The 16914-nt window shown below is 41.2% G+C and overlaps 2 protein-coding genes across 2 annotated transcripts in view; both read right to left on the bottom strand.

Moving 5' to 3' along the window:
• LOC126232157 (zinc finger protein with KRAB and SCAN domains 3-like) overlaps positions 1 to 16914 on the bottom strand; it is a 394238-nt gene that overhangs the window by 149248 nt on the left and 228076 nt on the right. The window lies entirely within an intron of this gene.
• The window catches only part of LOC126232158 (zinc finger protein 418-like), a 116267-nt gene that overhangs the window by 25680 nt on the left and 73673 nt on the right, over positions 1 to 16914 (bottom strand). The window contains exons 5-7 of the mRNA XM_049942464.1: positions 5517 to 5597; positions 1336 to 1410; positions 1122 to 1253 (exon numbers count right to left, since the gene is read on the bottom strand). Of these exons, the coding sequence (XP_049798421.1) occupies positions 1122 to 1253; positions 1336 to 1410; positions 5517 to 5597 (288 nt within the window). The remainder of the gene's footprint in view (positions 1 to 1121; positions 1254 to 1335; positions 1411 to 5516; positions 5598 to 16914) is intronic.

Raw genomic sequence — 16914 nt, 5'->3', positions numbered from 1 at the left:
AACGCAGTCTTTGTTTCATCTTCCCCACAATATTATCTATGTGGCCTTTCCAGTTTAAATTGCTCGTAATTGTAATTCCTAGGTATTTAGTCGAACTGACAGCCCTTAGATTTATGCGATTTATCGTACACCCGAAATTTTATCGGATTTCTTTTAGTACCCACTGCTAATGTAAACAGTTGTGTTGTCACACCCATAGAAAGCAGTTTATTGTTACAAAATAAATGGCACATTTTCTTTGCCACTAAAGTTTTATTTTTTTTCCTTTCATTTATATATTATTGCTGCAGTATCTTTCTCCAGTAGCAGGTGACAGTAACATTCTTTGGTAGAGAATCAATTCTTACCAGTCAAAACTACAAAAATTTAACTGAAAGCTAAAACAATGAAAAATTCCCGGAATTCCGAAAAATTCCCAAGTTTTTCCCGGTATTCTCCTGAATGAAAAAATTCCCGGGTTTTTGCCGGATTTTCCATGTCGTATATGCCCAGTATTATTACGAATAAAGAACCCTGTGTTGTAGGAAGAGAATATCGGCCACCGAACAGCATCCTCTCCTCGCTACCCACGACACGAGACTCTGCAGCGGCAACGATGACACAAAAAACACGACATGTCATCTTTACGGTGAGTAGCAATCTCCCCTTTCCTTATACTGTTTATATTCCAACCTGGACTTTCCAGTGTTTGTATATTAACAAAGTCAATAATTTCATAATGGAGGGAAACAGGGGGGAGAGGGGGGAAGGAGATTGTAATTGGAGATCACGGTTTGAGTAGGAAGCATGTTCAAATGGATGTAAGTCATGGCATTAATGCACAGGTGAGAGGCTTACAGAAGACACACTAGTATAGAGAGCTGCATCTAACTGGCATTGGACTGAAAACCACAAGAACAAAAAGATAGTCACTGTGTGTTTAAGCATTTTTATATTTCATGGCAGCTGTCATTTTTGGCACGAAATTTCTGCAGAAGGCTGACGTTAATTTCCATTTATTGTGATCTAATAAGGTTCCAGTTGTACCTAATAACAATAGTAGTACTGTAGTAGCAGTAATAATAGTAATAATAATAATAATAATAATAATAATGGAAACACAAGGTTCCCCGTTACCCTACCTCCTGTACGCACTGCTCAGATGACTGTGCTGCTTTGGGTGTTTCGGCACGAACCCTGTCTTTCTCTACAGCCGCTTTCTCACACACCTTTAACATAACCCCATCCCTCTCTACAGCTGCTTTCTCAGGCACCTGTAACAGATTCCATGAAATTCTGGATTAAACCGAGGGGTGACCAGGCACCTGTGTACCTCTCAATAGTCTGAAGCCCCACCTGAGCCACGTCCCAGAAATCTTCCTCCACATCATCTTCGCTCCATTCCTGCTTCAGAGCTTCCAAATCAAATGGCTGCAACACAAACAATTTATTATTTACGTATTTATGCATTTACTTTACACAGCGAGATTAGGATCTGTGTTACATCTACCGATATCTTTTGTGAGTCGACATTCCAATATGTGTAGTGCACGGGCAGCACACAGTGGTAACAATAACAATGATCTTCAAAGTCCACGAGAGGGAAGCGATGACTGAGAAGGGAGTGAGGCAGGGTTGTAATCCATCTTGCACGTTATCTGTAGATTGAGGAAACTGTGGAAAAAAAAACAAGGACACGTTCGGAAAGAGGATTAACGCTCACGACAAAATATCAAAGCTCGGAAGCCTGCCGGTGTTATAATTCAGTCTAAAATAGCACAGGACTCGGAAGAGAAGTCGAATGAAATGGAGACTGTCTCGATAAGAGATGATACGATGATGATCAGAAAATAAAACACGGGCAGTGGAATGTAGTGGAATTAAATAAGTCAATGCTGAGGAAATTGAGACAAGGAAATGAGACACACAAAACAGTACACGAGTTTTGCTATTTGGACAGCAAAATAAATGACCACAGCCACAGTGGACAGGGTATACAAGTACACATTTCTGTAAAAGGGAAATTTGTTAATGTCTAATATAAATTTAAATGTTACAATACCAGAGAAGGAAAGTTGCTACTCACCATATGGCGGAGATGCTGAGTCGCGACAGGCACAATAAAAAGATTCACACAATTAAAGCTTTCGGCCATTGAGGCCTTTGTAAGCAGTACACACACACACCTCAGCAGTCTCAGAGAGCTGACTGCGAACAGCAGCACCAGTGCACGATGGGAGTGGCGACTGGCTGGGGGTGAGGAGAAGGCTGAGGCGGGGAGGGGGAGGGACAGTACGGCGGGAGTGTCGGACAGTCGAGTGTTGCAGTTAAGATGGAGGGCAGGAGAGAAGGTGCGGAGGTGGGACGGGGTAAGTAGCGAAAAGGGGAGAAATAAAAGAAATTAATAGACTGGGTGTGACCGTGAACTGACGGCTGTGTAGTGCCGGAATGGGAACAGGGAGAGGGCCGGATAGGTGAGGACAGTGACTGACGAAGGTCGAGGCCAGGAGGGTTACGGGAACGTAGGATGTACTGCAGGGAAAGTTCCCACCTGCGCAATTCAGAAAAGCTGGTGTTGGTGGGAAGGATCCGTACGGCACAGGCTCATCTTACTGACTGCTTCACAGCCTGTGATGGAGATGCGTGTGCAAGTTGCATATTTGTGTGTGTGTGTGTGTGTTGACAAAGGCCTGAATGGCCAAAAGCTTTAATTGTGTGAATCTTTTTATTGTGCCTATCGCGACTCAGCATCTCCACTATATGGTGAGTAGCTACTTTCCTTTTCTGGTATTGTTACATTCCATCCCGGATTTTCCATTGTTTCAAATTTAAATGTTAGGAAGTATTTTTCGAAGGTATTTGTCTGAATTGAAGCCTCGTCCAGAAGTGAAGCGTTGGCAACAAAAAATCCAGACTAGAATAGAAGTTGTTCGAATGTTCCATAGAAGAATTAAGAAGATTGGACGGGTAGATGAATTAACTAATGAGGTGGGATGGGGGAACAATCAGGGCACATCCTGATAAAAAGTGTCAGTCGATACCGACACGTAACGAGACGTCGACAAATAAGTCACGTTGCTGATGGAAAGGGCAGGGGCAAGTATGTGGTGTAAAGATTGCAGAGAGAGAGCACAGCTGTAGAGGTGAAGGTGCTCGCACAGGACGGCAGAGTGTCACGGAGAGCTGCAGAACAGGTCTTTGGACTGAGCACCTCGAAAACAGTAACAATGATTACACACACACTGGTAGATAGACACAATAAAAAACACACAAACACACAAATTTCAAGCTTTCGCAACCCGCAGTTGCTTCGTCAGGAAAGAGGGTAGGAGAGGGAAAGACGAAAGGATGTGGGTTTTAAGGGAGAGGGTAAGGAGTCGTTCCAATCCCGGGAGCAGAAAGACTTACCAGGGGCAAAAAGGGACAGGTATACACTCGCGCACACACACATATCCATCCGCACATATACAGACACATATATCTAAAACTGAAAAACAGTATTTGCTTAGCTTAGTAAAAGTCACAGAAAACAACAAAGTATCAGGTCACACAAAACAACAAAGTATCAGGTCACACAAAACAACAAAGTATCCAGTAAACACAAAAAATAAAAAAAAGAACTTACTGTGTACATTAAATTACGCCCTACATTGGGTGCCAAAATGTAATAAATTGGGATATGGATATGACATCACATGGGTATTATGTAAATCAAATCAAAATACTGAACCCCAAAAATATAGTAAATTGGGAATAGGATCTGCAAATACCATTGATTAAAACATGAGACATGAGTTATCACATTAACATTCATTCATTTGCACTGAAATGCATATGCTTCAAACTCCAAGCTCTCACAGGGATCAGAGTAGACACATAGATTTAGTTCCATATAGTTGCATTTACATATGTCTGCCTGTGTCTGTATATGTGCAGAGGGATATATATCTGTGTGTGTGTGGGGGGGGGGGGGGGGGGGGGCGCTCGAGTGTATACCTGTTGTTTTTTCCCCCTAAGATAAGTCTTTCCGCTCCCGGAATTGGAATGACTCCTTACCCTCTCCCTTAAAACCCACATCCTTTCGTCTTTCCCTCTCCTTCCCTCTTCCCTGATGAAGCAACCTTGGGTTGAGAAAGCTTGAAATTTGTGTGTGTGTTTTTTTTTTATTGTCTCTATCAACATACCAACGCTTTCGTTTCATAAGTTACAGCATCTTTGTTTTTAGATATATTTTTCCCACGTGGAATGTTTCCCTCTACTTACACAGAATTTAAGAAATGTCTATCTTATAAACATTGTGTTACAAAATTTCCACATCATATTCCTGTCCAACATGCGTCATCAGCACAGAATGAACAGTGACATGAAAAAGTTGACTTGTCGGAGAAGGAATGAGAAATAACAGCTTTAGATTAGCTGATGATATAGGAGGAGGAAAACAAAAACAGCAAGGCATATGAAAAGTACAGATAGATTACAGTATGCCAGGAATGCAAGTTTCTTGTCACACAGAAGGAAGGCAGCTCCAAAACCTCGAGAAGCGAGCTACATCACTGATACGCAATAAAGCTTTTGTGGAGGATTCTGCCTTGAACAAATAAGACTGTTTCTTTTTTCAGCCATTCATATTTTGTTGAAGATTCACCACCATCAATGGGTTCATTTTATTTTGTGTAGAGCAAATGCTAAATACATGCATAACAAGACGTACATTGCTGTGACTGTAGTCATTATATTTAGAACATTTTAATGAAATATCTACCAAAAAACACACACTGCAACTGTCTGTCTGCAGTGCAGCTCATATTCGTGGTACAGTTTGACATCTGATTCGTGAAATACATCTGTTACTGTTCTATTATCTTACTGCAATTATTTGTATAATTATTTGTATATTACTTTCTGCTGTCAATACTACTCTCATAATTATCTTTTAATATTTGTATAGTAGGTTATTGTAGTTGTGTTCAAAAATATTTCTTCTCAATGGTTGTGAGGACACATTACTTGTGATTGCCTTGGTAAATTGGCGCATGTGTGTGTGTGTGTGTGTGTGTGTGTGTGTGTGTGTGTGTGTGTGTGAGAGAGAGAGAGAGAGAGAGAGAGAGAGAGAGAGAGAGAGAGAGAGAGAGAGAAAGGGGGGAGGGGGAGGGTTATGTAATTTCTTTGTACTTAATTTTTGCAATTTCCACATCTTCATTACTCTATACAACCTCACATATTCCTAGTCATGCACCACTGGACTGTTTAAATTTTGAACCCATTTGTCCTATCAGAAATGTGAGAAATACGTTACTCTGACACGAGTGAATGATTGTTAATTACTGTAACTTACTGTTTTATGTTTAAAACTCTGTGCAATAAATAGGAATATATCAAAATTAATTTCCTTCTGTGTTGTGTATTTTCTTTAACATACGTTCATTGGCACTATTAACAGCACAGTAAGGAGTGTGACTGAACAAAACAAGTTATAAGACTTTTTGCCTTCTTTCTCTCTCTGTGCCAGGAAGCAGTAACAGGAATTTGGTGCATACCTTAATTTTTGTCGCTTCTGGGACCGGAAGTGTAGCTGCACACTGATAGTGTTCCGGTTCAATTTTGATGCATACAGGATCCTGCAAAAGATATTACTTTGCTGTAAAGAACCACACAGTACAAAAAATCACACTCTGAAAACTGCAATGCAAAAATCAATGTCTTCTCCAAACAGAGTCGAGCAGTGGATACACATAGCAATGCTACTAACAAACATACTGCAGCCTGAACTGTCTTTACTCTTCTTTCACGTAGACAAGTATATAATTCTAATTTTGTGACTAGACTGACGATTTCTCGGCAGGAAGAATGCAGCACGTTATCTTACACGGGGGGTCATCGACGGGTGAAGTAACTTCTGTCGTGCACCGGGAAGTGCATTCAGACATTTGCGCTGTTCCTACTCTATACTAATGAGCTGGCAGATCGTGTCAATAGCAACCTCAGACTCATTACAAACGATGTGGTTAGCCGTAACAAAGTACAGTACAAAATGGCTGCACAAATGTTCAATCTGATCTTGTTAAGATTTAAAAGTGGTGTAAAGACTGTCAATTTCCTTTAATGTTTAGAAATATGAAACTCCGCACTTCACAAAAGGAAGAGAGAAAAAAAAGAAGAAAAGAAATCCATAGCATCCTATGACAAAAACATCAATGAGTGACAAATGGAATCGGGCAACTCGTGCAAATACTGAGACGTAACAGTTTGTGGGGATGTGAAGTAAAACCGTCACACGAGGGTCAGTCATACGACAACAGGTGGCAGACTGGCTCATCGGTAGAAAACTAAGACGATGCCATCAGTCTGTGAAGGAGTCTGTTTACACGACACTTCTGCTGTGGACGAATTCCGACTGTGTGTCTTTGATATTGTAGTCACAGGATACCAGGTTTTTACGTTTTGTGAAGTGTGCAATTTTGTATTTCTGAACCCTCGAAGCTAGTCGTCAGTCTTTGCTTCAATTTGAAATCCTACCAATACTGAACAGGATTTTTCCATTTGCTTACAGTCACCACTAGCAAGCTCACGAGTTATGCTACCGGGATAGTGCAATCAGAGAAGAGTCTACATCTACATCTACATCCATACCCCGCAAGCCACTTGACGGTGTGTGGCGGAGGGTACCTCGAGTACCTCTATTGGTTCTCCTTTCTATTCCAGTCTAGTATCGTTCGTTGAAAGAGAGATTGTCTGTATGCCTCTGTGTGGGCTCTAATCTCTCTGATCTTATCCTCACGGTCTTTTCGCAAGATGTACATAGGAGGGAGCAATATACTGCTCGACTCCTCGGTGAAGGTATGTTCTCGAAACTTCAACAAAAGCCCGTACTGAGCATCTCTCTTGCCGAGTCTTCCACTGGAGTTTATCTATCATCTCCGTAACGCTTTCGCGATTACTAAATGATCCTGTAACGAAGTGCGCTGCTCTCCGTTGGATCTTCTCTCTCTCTTCTATCAACCCTATCTGGTACGGATCCCACACCGGTGAGCAGTATTCGAGCAGTGGGCGAAATAGCGTACTGTAACCTACTTCCTTTGTTTTCGGATTGCATTTCCTTAAGATTCTTCCAATTAATCTCAATCTGGCATCTGCTTTACCGACAATCAACATTATATGATCATTCCATTTTAAATCACTCCTAACGCTTACTCCCAGATAATTTATGGAATTAACTGCTTCCAGTTGTTGACCTGCTGTATTGTAGCTAAATGATAAAGGATCTTTCTTTCTATGTACTTGCAACACATTACACTTGTCTACATTGAGATTCAATTGCCATTCCCTGCACCACGCGTCAATTTGCTGCAGATCCTCCTGCATTTCAGTACAATTTTCAATTGTTACAACCTCTCGATATACCACTGAATCTTCCGCAAAAAGCCTCAGTGAACTTCCGATGTCATCCACAAGGTCATTTATGTATATTGTGAATAGCAACGGTCCTACGACACTCCCTGCGGCACACCTGAAATCACTCTTACTTCGGAAGACTTCTCTCCATTGAGAATGACATGCTGCTTTCTGTTATCTAGGAACTCTTCAATCCAATCACACAATTGGTCTGATAGTCCGTATGCTCTTACTTTGTTCATTAAACGTCTGTGGGTAACTGTATCGAACGCGTTGCGTAAGTTGAGAAACACGGCATCTACCTGGGTACCCGTGTCTATGGCCCTCTGAGTCTCGTGGACGAATAGCGCAAGCCGGGTTTCTCACGATCGTCTTTTTCGAAACCCATGCTGTTCCTACAGAGTAGATTTCTAGTCTCCATAAAAGTCATTATACTTGAACATAATACGTGTTCCAAAATTCTACAACTGATCAACGTTAGAGATATAGGTCTATAGTTCCACACATCTGTTCAACGTCCCCTCTTGAAAACGGGGATGACCTGTGCCCTTTTCCAATCCTTTGGAACGCTATGCTCGTCTAGAGATCTACGGTACATCACTGCAAGAAGGGGGGCAAGTTCCTTCGCGTACTCTGTGTAAAATCGAACTGGTATTGCATCAGGTCCAGCGGCCTTTCCTCTTTTGAGCGATTTTAATTGTTTCTCTATCCCTCTGTCATCTATTTTGATATCTACCATTTTGTCATCTGTGCGACAATCTAGAGAAGGAACTACAGTGCAGTCTTCCTCTGTGAAACAGCTTTGGAAAAAGACATTTAGTATTTCAGCCTTTAGTCTGTCATCGTCTGTTTCAGTACCATTTTTTAGTAATGTCACTTTTATATGAAAGGTACATGTCTTTAGGAGAGGAAGTGGATTACCAAATAATAACATTTAAAAAAGACGTATTGCTGTTCACATATTTGTAGCAAATAACAATACAAGAAAGGCAATCGTGACGGTCAGTACCTACTGACAGCTAAGAGGTATTTGCTCCACACATTTTTTTAATTTCGTTTCTGGACATAAAGTTATTTGTGGTGGTCAAGATAGACGAGACAGTATTTATAACAGCACTTACACTCTCGTCACAGAATGAGGTGACCAAAGCCGTGGGACAGCGATACGCACACATACAGATGGCATTAGTTCGGCGTACAACAGGTATAAAAGGGCAGTGCATTGGCACAGCTGTCCTATGTACTCAGGTGGTTCCTGTGAAAAGGCTTCCAGTGTGATTACGGCTGCACTACGGGAATTAACAGCATCTCAAATAGCTTGGTAGCCGGACCTACACGCACGGGACATTCCTCTTCGCAAATCGTTACGGAATTCAATATTCCGAGATCCACGGTGTCGAGACTGTGCCGAGAATATGAAATTCCGGGCATTACCTCTCACCGTGTAGTGTGAAATAACTGCAGAAATCAATTTGGGACACACGGCAACCATACCCGTCAGGACAGTGCAATGAAATTTGGCGCCAACAGGCCACGGCAGCAGGCGACCGACACAAGTGTCTCTGCTAACGGCACGACGTAGCCGGCAGCGCCTCTCCCGGGCTCCTGACCGTCTTGTTGTTGTTGCCTTCAGTCCTGAGACTGGTTTGATGCAGCTCTCCATGCTACTGTATCCTGTGCAAGCTGCTTCAACTCCCAGTACCTACTGCAACCTACATCCTTCTGAATCTGCTCAATGTATTCATCTCTCGGTCTCCCTCTACGATTTTTACCCTCCACGCTGCCCTCCAATGCTAAATTTGTGATCCCTTGATGGCTGAGAACATGTCCTACCAACCGATCCCTTCTTCTAAATAAGTTGTGCCACAAACTTCTCTTCTCCCCAATCCTATTCAATACCTCCTCATTAGTTACGTGATCTACCCATCTAACCTTCAGCATTCGTCTGTAGCATCACATTTCGAAAGCTTCTATTCTCTTCTTGTCCAAACTATTTATTGTCCACGTTTCACTTCCATACATGGCTACACTCCATACAAATACTTTCAGAAACAACTTCCTGACACTTAAATCAATACTCGAGTTTTTTTGCTCCCCAAATAACAAAACTCCTTTACTACTTTAAGTGTCTCATTTCCTAATCTAATCCCCTCAGCAGCACCCGATTTAATTTGACTACATTCCATTGTCCTCGTTTTGCTTTTGTTGATGTTCATCTTATATCCTCCTTTCAAGACACTGTCCATTCCGTTCAACTGCTCTTCCAAGTCCTTTGAAGTCTCTGACAGAATTACAATGCCATAGGCGAACCTCACAGTTTTTATTTCTTCTCCATGGATTTTAATGCCTACTCCGAATTTTTCTTTTGTTTCCTTTACTGCTTGCTCAGTATACAGATAGAATAACATCGAGGATAGGCTACAACCCTGTCTCACTCCCTTCCCAACCACTGCTCCTGACCGTATCGGTGTGAGACGGCAGGGTTCGAGTGTGGCTCAGGTCCCACAATGCGACAGATCCGATCTGTGCAAGTGGGTGTTGGCTCGATATAGGTGTGCGCCGAGCTGAATGAAATGGGCTCTGGTCCAACTGAACCAATCAGTGGCCGACTTCGTCACGTTCGACTACTCGGGGACTAGTTGCAGGCATTCGTGGACTTCACATTTCCAGTCGACGATCGAATTTTTGCGGATGACAGGGCATAGTGTTACTGGGCCACAGTTGTTTGCAGTCAGTAGGCAGAACTATCTGGACAGTTCGAGCAAACGATACGGCCACCATCCGACACCTGAGGGGCACAATCGACAGGTCAGTTTGTGGACAAAGTACAGCACAGCCAAAACTTTCGCAATTGCAGACAGCTTTAGATGCAGCACGCCTCAATATTTCTGCACGTCGAGTCGGTGCTCTATGCCACGCAAAAGGATGTTAGACACGATATTAGAATGTATCCCATTACTTTTGGAACAAAGTGTATGATCTTACGAATGCCAATTTTCACTTTTTAACAGGAGGTAATTATTCTTTGAACTGTAGAAATATCTACAAAATGTTTGTGGACATAGGAAAAGCACAAGTAAATAATAGTAATAGCAATGATATATCTATCATTTCACATAAAACTTTAGAATTTTTTTTTTCCTCTTTCTGCAGAATCTTCCTTCCACAGCTCTGAGATGTACAACACTAACAAGGGGAGCCCACAACATTTGGAACATGGATTTACTTCAAACTTCATACACTCGTAGTACTCCATGAGGACAACAAAATGTGTAAGCAGTAGAGTGTACTTGTCAAGCGTTATTGAGAAAATCGCAAGATAATTTCGGTCGTCAAATATATACCTGTGCGTGGCCATTTTTAACATGAAGCGGCGGCAGGCAAGGGGAGCCAGCACAGTAACTCAGCGTGTTCAGTCAGAGGGTTAGCTGCCCTCTGTATTAGAAAAACTGAGTTAATAGATCAACAACGAACTGAAATGGGTGTCTTTCCACGTCCGCCCCGAGCAGATACAATGAACAAAATTAGATTTAAAAAAATAATAATAAATAAATAAAAAATAAAAAATAAAAAAAATATGCGCTCAAGCCCCATTTTCGCGGGATTGCTGGATCGAGTCCCGTTAGTCAGTTTTTCTTTTGTTTTCAACACGGTAATTTTATATTGCAATTGATATAATGGGAAAAATACGTGTAATCGCATGAACTTTTATTAATTTTACAATGTTATTTGGCAGTCTACAAATTTATATTATCACAAATAATATAATATTCATAACTACCGACTAGTATACGACGAAACGCATATAGTGATACTGAAAATGTATGCCTGTCCACGATTTGAGAAATCCCTCATACCTGGAAGGAGCCCGTAGCGACTTGTTACCTCCAAGTTTTTACCGGCACAGACGGCTTTCGAAAGATGTACAATTAATTGTCGCTTTCGACATTACGAGTACAAGTTGCACAAGGTTATTTTTCGTAAAAACATGGAAAACAAAGTTAAACGGCACCAGCTGCACTGCTATGTTTCCGCATACGCAAGGTCTTTCGAGGTTTTCCATGGAAAAACAAACCTCGTTAACATTTTCAAAAAAGTCTCTTTAAGCTGATAATTTGGAAGCAAACCATGCGTAATGCAGTATTTCCTTAAATATAGGTGCTGAGAATTGGTCGTGCAGGGTCGAGTGTATTTTAATAGCGTCTTCACGAGAAGCAATTTCTCGTTCTCTTTCGATTAAATATGAACGATTTTGAAGACACGGGCAAGCATACATTTTCAGTATCACTTTATGCGTTTGGTCGTTTACTAGTCGATAGTTATGAATATTATATTATTTGTGATAACAAAAAATTTGTAGACTGCCAAATAACATTGTAAAATTAATACAAGTTCATCCGATTACATGTATTTTTCCCATTATATCAATTGCAATATAAATAGTAAAGAAAATTACCGTGTCGAAAATAAAAAATAAACTGACGAACGGGACTCGATCCAGCGATCCCACAATGATGGGGCTCGAACGCTAACAACTCGGCTTCCGCCGCTTCATATTAAAAATGGCCACGCATAGGCATATATTGGACGACCGAAATTATCTTGCGATTTTCTCAATAACGCTTGAGAAGTACGCGCTACTGCTTACACATTTTGTTGTCCTCACGGAGTACTACGAGTGTACAAAGTTTGAAGTAAATCTGCATTCCAAACATTGCGGCCCCCCTTTGGTAAGAAAGATGCACTAACTTTCACAACGCACTGAGAACAACAATGAATTTCCTATCAGGTTAAGCCAAATTGTAATGCTTCGAGAATTTCGGAGTAAATTCTAGAACCATCTGCCTTCCAGCATTTTGAACACCCGATATGTTAGAAGTGAGTGGGAGAAACGAGTACGCCCTACTGCGCATCGTCTATTTGTATGTGCAGGTAGAAAAAAACAATTACGAGGAAAAGATGGACCCAGCAGCCGAACGGTGGAAGCCGAGTATCTGCTGTACGGTCCACGGAATCTCCGTGTACAGGTCGAGAAGAACGAGGAAACTTTATGTAGTATTCTGTGCTCTTTAGTGTCTCTGTTGATTGTAAAAAGACTAATGAACAACTGAATATAGATTTTCATGTTCGTTCATGTACTGGACTCTTTTGAGACTAGAGACTTTTAACTAACTTCACGTCCTGGACTCGGAGGAGTGAAGACGCACTTTCATGTTTTCATACGGTTTTTAAACCAACTCGTGTGTCTCAATGTACTTAATTATTTCTAAAGCTCGAGACACGAGTGAGGCGACGAAGATATTTATATATCTAAGAAGATAATTTTGTTCAGCATAGCAGTTCTAGTACATCGTTAATCGACAAGTACGTTGACACTACAGTTCATATACGTGATCAATAGATTACAGAAATAAGCAGATACTATTTTCTGTCGCTGAAAAATGTTAGAATGTGGCAACCGTAGCGACAGGACCCAAAGAAAATGGGAATTTTAAGACAGAAACGGGAAAAAGATATTATGAGTTGCCATAGCAACCGGGCCTAACATGATACGAGAACTGTTTCCAGTAATTGTATCGAGTCCAATAAACCAACGGAAGAAAGTCGCGAAGTGCACCACAGTAAAAGACGAGAGAAGGTGATAGCGGCAAAAAACTGGGGAGAAGACCTCAGCCTTTCAACTGAGTGTGGACAGTAAGCAGTCTTCACACACGTACATCGTGCTGACACCGACGCAGTAACCAGCCACCGACACCGAAAAACAATAATTATTTGGTAAAGTTGAGGGAACTGTTGCATGATAAACTGTTAGTACAGTTATTATACATAGAGGTGAATTTTTTTTTAATGATCACCAGAGCTAATAGTAAAACAAATACGGATCAAAAACAGCAACTAGCAGAACGAGTCACAGCTATTAAAGTGACTAGGGAAATGCAAGACCTGTCTGAATTAGTGAATTTAATTAAAGCCCAGCGAGCGGATTCCGAAGCTGTAAACACTCTAATTGCCGCTTTAAGAAAGGAGATAGGCTCAGTACATTCTAGATTAGATGCTAAGGAAGATGGCCAGAGAACAGAGTCAAATGCTGAAAATGCTTCTTTAAGAAAGGAACCAGATGCCAAATTCAAAGCCCATAATGAGTTTTTTAATGCTTTTAGGAAAGATTTAGACGATCGCTTCGTGGCCTCGAATAAAACATTAGACGATAAATTCGAGAAAAACCTAGACTTGATGAATTCAATAAATTCTAAATTGAATGCTCGAGGTGAGATGTTAAAAAAAAAACCTACACTTAATAAACACAATGAATTCTAAATTAAAGGCTCAGAATGAAACCTCAGTTATCCAAAAGACAAGTATAGGTTTACGGCCCGTCAAAATACACGCCGAAAACAAAGAATCTAGTAATTGATGCGAAAGCGTAGTTAGTTTGGAGGTTGAATGCGACGTCAAATAAAATAATAAAGAACCCGATCTTAATGAAAAGTTAGAATCTTGTGAAAATGTGTGTAACGTTAAATACAATAATGTAAGACAGGAACTGAATGCTTTGAAAGAGAGTGTAAATCAGCCTGTGCGGTTAATGTCAATTGTTCAATTGCAAATTACACGTGTCAGTACCGACTTGTCAGTTCACGAGTAGATAATGCAGGACACAATTTCAAAGAGAATATATCCAGCTCTGATATTATAAATGTATGTAGTTTGGCAGAACCATTTGAACTAATTAAAGATTGGGAAGTTACCGAGAGTATAATCTCCGGAAACATTTCGTCAATTGCTTTTTCTGAACTTAGTGATGCTAGCAAGGTTACGGACGACTTGTGCGAAGAACTCAAACTTGTCCGTGACAGGGTAGAAAACTTAATGTTGTGTTTTCTAGTAAAGTGGTAATTGTTTTGTTGTAGGGGGACTTTCACACCAAATTTAACGAGAAGTATTGGTGTGTAAGTAATCGAGTGAGGTTAACGTTAGATCCGTGGGATCCGGGTGGAGTCACATCTGTCTCCCAGGGACGTTAATGTTCTGTCTTAACAGGTGGAGTGACGACCGTCAGATCCCTAGTTGATTTCGGTGTTTCTTCTGTACTATTTTTCCTGCACCGAATTCCCTTCAAATCTTAAACTATTCTGTAATCTATTCTTGAATTCTTACACTATCCTATTATCCACCTTTAGAGAGACATATAAGTTGATCAGTTTTCTCTTGCTTCTGCATCCTCGTCTTTACTTGGCCGACAAGCAAAGGCTACTGCAAGTCATTGATATCAAGGCCATACTGCACATAGAGAAATACACACTTATCGTTGTTCATTGTGACGGTTCTACATCGTCTAGGTACTTGGAAAAAAAAACTATCATGTTGATAAGGAGCATAACTAATGAGCATAAGTCAGGGAGGAACTAATTGTGATAGTTATTAAGGAATGTTTGTCTAATAAATATTCTGATGATTTGTAGGATAGTGGGACTCTAATAACCTAAGTAAACATACTATATATTGAATGGTGTATAGAGACATAGAATATATCAAGTATGTATAAGTAAAAAAGTAGGGGAGGACTGCGGGGACTAAATGAAGTATCGAGAAGTGGAGTTGAGGTGTAAAATAGATTTGTAACTTTACCAGAAAACATTTAATTATAGTGTTCATAAAGATGTATACTAGGGAAATGAACCATGAGGCCTACTCATAAAGGATAAGGGGGGGGACCAGCAATAAGCATAAAACGGAAATGAGGCGGGTGTTAGGTCATGTGATTTACATGACCATTAATGAAAAAAATGATAGGGCACTGGATTTCTTATTCTATTATAGAATGCAGACAAGTGTTTGACACATATTTAGAGCGTGTGGGACCAGATGTCCGACCACATTCAGATTGTCCAACCTCCCATGTTCCCGCCCAGTAAATTAATGACGAAGGGTCAGTGTGCGAGCCACCCTGGATGGGGTTTTTAGGTGGTTTTTGGTGAGTACTAGGCCGGTTCCCATGTTCCACTGGAAACATGTACTACACAAACATTTAGAACACTTTCTCACTCTTTTCTATACACAGGCAGACTGGGGGGAGATGTGGGCAGGTGTGGCGAGGGGCAGGTTGACCGATGACTTTCTCTGTTTAGTCTCCTTAAGCACTTACTCAGCATCTGTCTCCATACTGTCAGTACTCTGTCAGCTTTGACAGCAAGACAAAATTGCTGATTACTGTGCAAAGAAATTATAGTCCTGTGTATGAATGTGATCCACCTGACGTGAAAACAGTTAAGGGGTGGTATAGGGAATTTCTGGCAACGGGAAGTGTTCTGAAACATTATGGAGTTTCAGAAGAGACAGTGGATGACATCAGACAAACATATCTCAGAAGCCAAAAAACGTCAATTCGTCAAGCATCTAAGCAATTTGATGTCCCTCCGTCAACATTGCATCGTGTAGTTCACCAGCATCTTCGTGTGTGTGCTTACGAAGTGCACATTCTGAAACATCTGATGCCGAACGACAAACCACGCCGACAACAATTTGCTGCGGATACGCTGCAGCGTATCGATACGGATGCCAGCTTCCTGGAAAGACGTTTATTCTCAGATGAGGCAACCTTTCATCTATCAGGAAGGGTTAATAGGCATAATGTTTGGATTTGTGGTTTGCAAAATCTGCACATTGTCATTGAACATGTTTGTGATAGCCCTAAGTTTAATGTCCGGTGCGGGCTAATGCACGGCGGGACTATAGGACAGTTCTTTGCGCAACAAACAGTGAATGGGTCAGCGTATCTGGACATGTTGGAGGAGTTTGTGTACCCTCAGATACAAGACTTGCAACCCAACACCATTTTTCAACAACATGGAGCTCCACCGTGTTAGTCAACAGCTGTTTGCAAGTTCCCGGATAGGAAATTTTCTAATCGTAGAATCGGACGTGGAGGACCCGTCGCCCGGCCACCACATTCAGCCGACATTGCGCTGCTCGATTTCTTCATGTGGAGAGTCGTGAAGGATCGCACGTTCGCAACCAAAGTGGGCGATATTCCTACGTTGCGACATATTATCACTAATGCGATTGCAACAATAACAGACGAAATGTTGCAAAGAACTTGGCAACAAATTGAATATACCAATATTCTTCGTGCTACAAACAGTTCACATGCAGAGGTGTATTGATGATAAATGAATAAATTCTACGAGATGCTCTAAAATGTGGTGCATTTTTCACTGTCGTATCTACTGTGGTTTTTCTCTCCACGGTCTTTGAAATCAGGGAGGTTTGAGTGGGACACCGTATAATATGGAAATGATAGATTGCTACATACTACGCACGAGAAGGTGTGGCCTTAGTGCTCAGAGACAATGCCTGTGTGTGTGTGTGTGTGTAATGTTCTTGGGTGTATGTGGTAAATTTTCTACTTCTAGAAGAGGGCACTGTCCAAAAGCTGACGTATTTCTAGCATTATTTCTCACTGTGCCTGTCTGCAAGTCAGTGCACCTTTATGTGGCGAGTAGGAATCTACCCTTTCTATATTACTGTTGTGTGTTATTTACA

The sequence above is a fragment of the Schistocerca nitens genome, unplaced genomic scaffold (assembly GCF_023898315.1).
Source record: "Schistocerca nitens isolate TAMUIC-IGC-003100 unplaced genomic scaffold, iqSchNite1.1 HiC_scaffold_465, whole genome shotgun sequence".
NCBI lineage: Eukaryota > Metazoa > Arthropoda > Insecta > Orthoptera > Acrididae > Schistocerca > Schistocerca nitens.
This window is presented reverse-complemented; position numbering and strand designations above follow the sequence as displayed.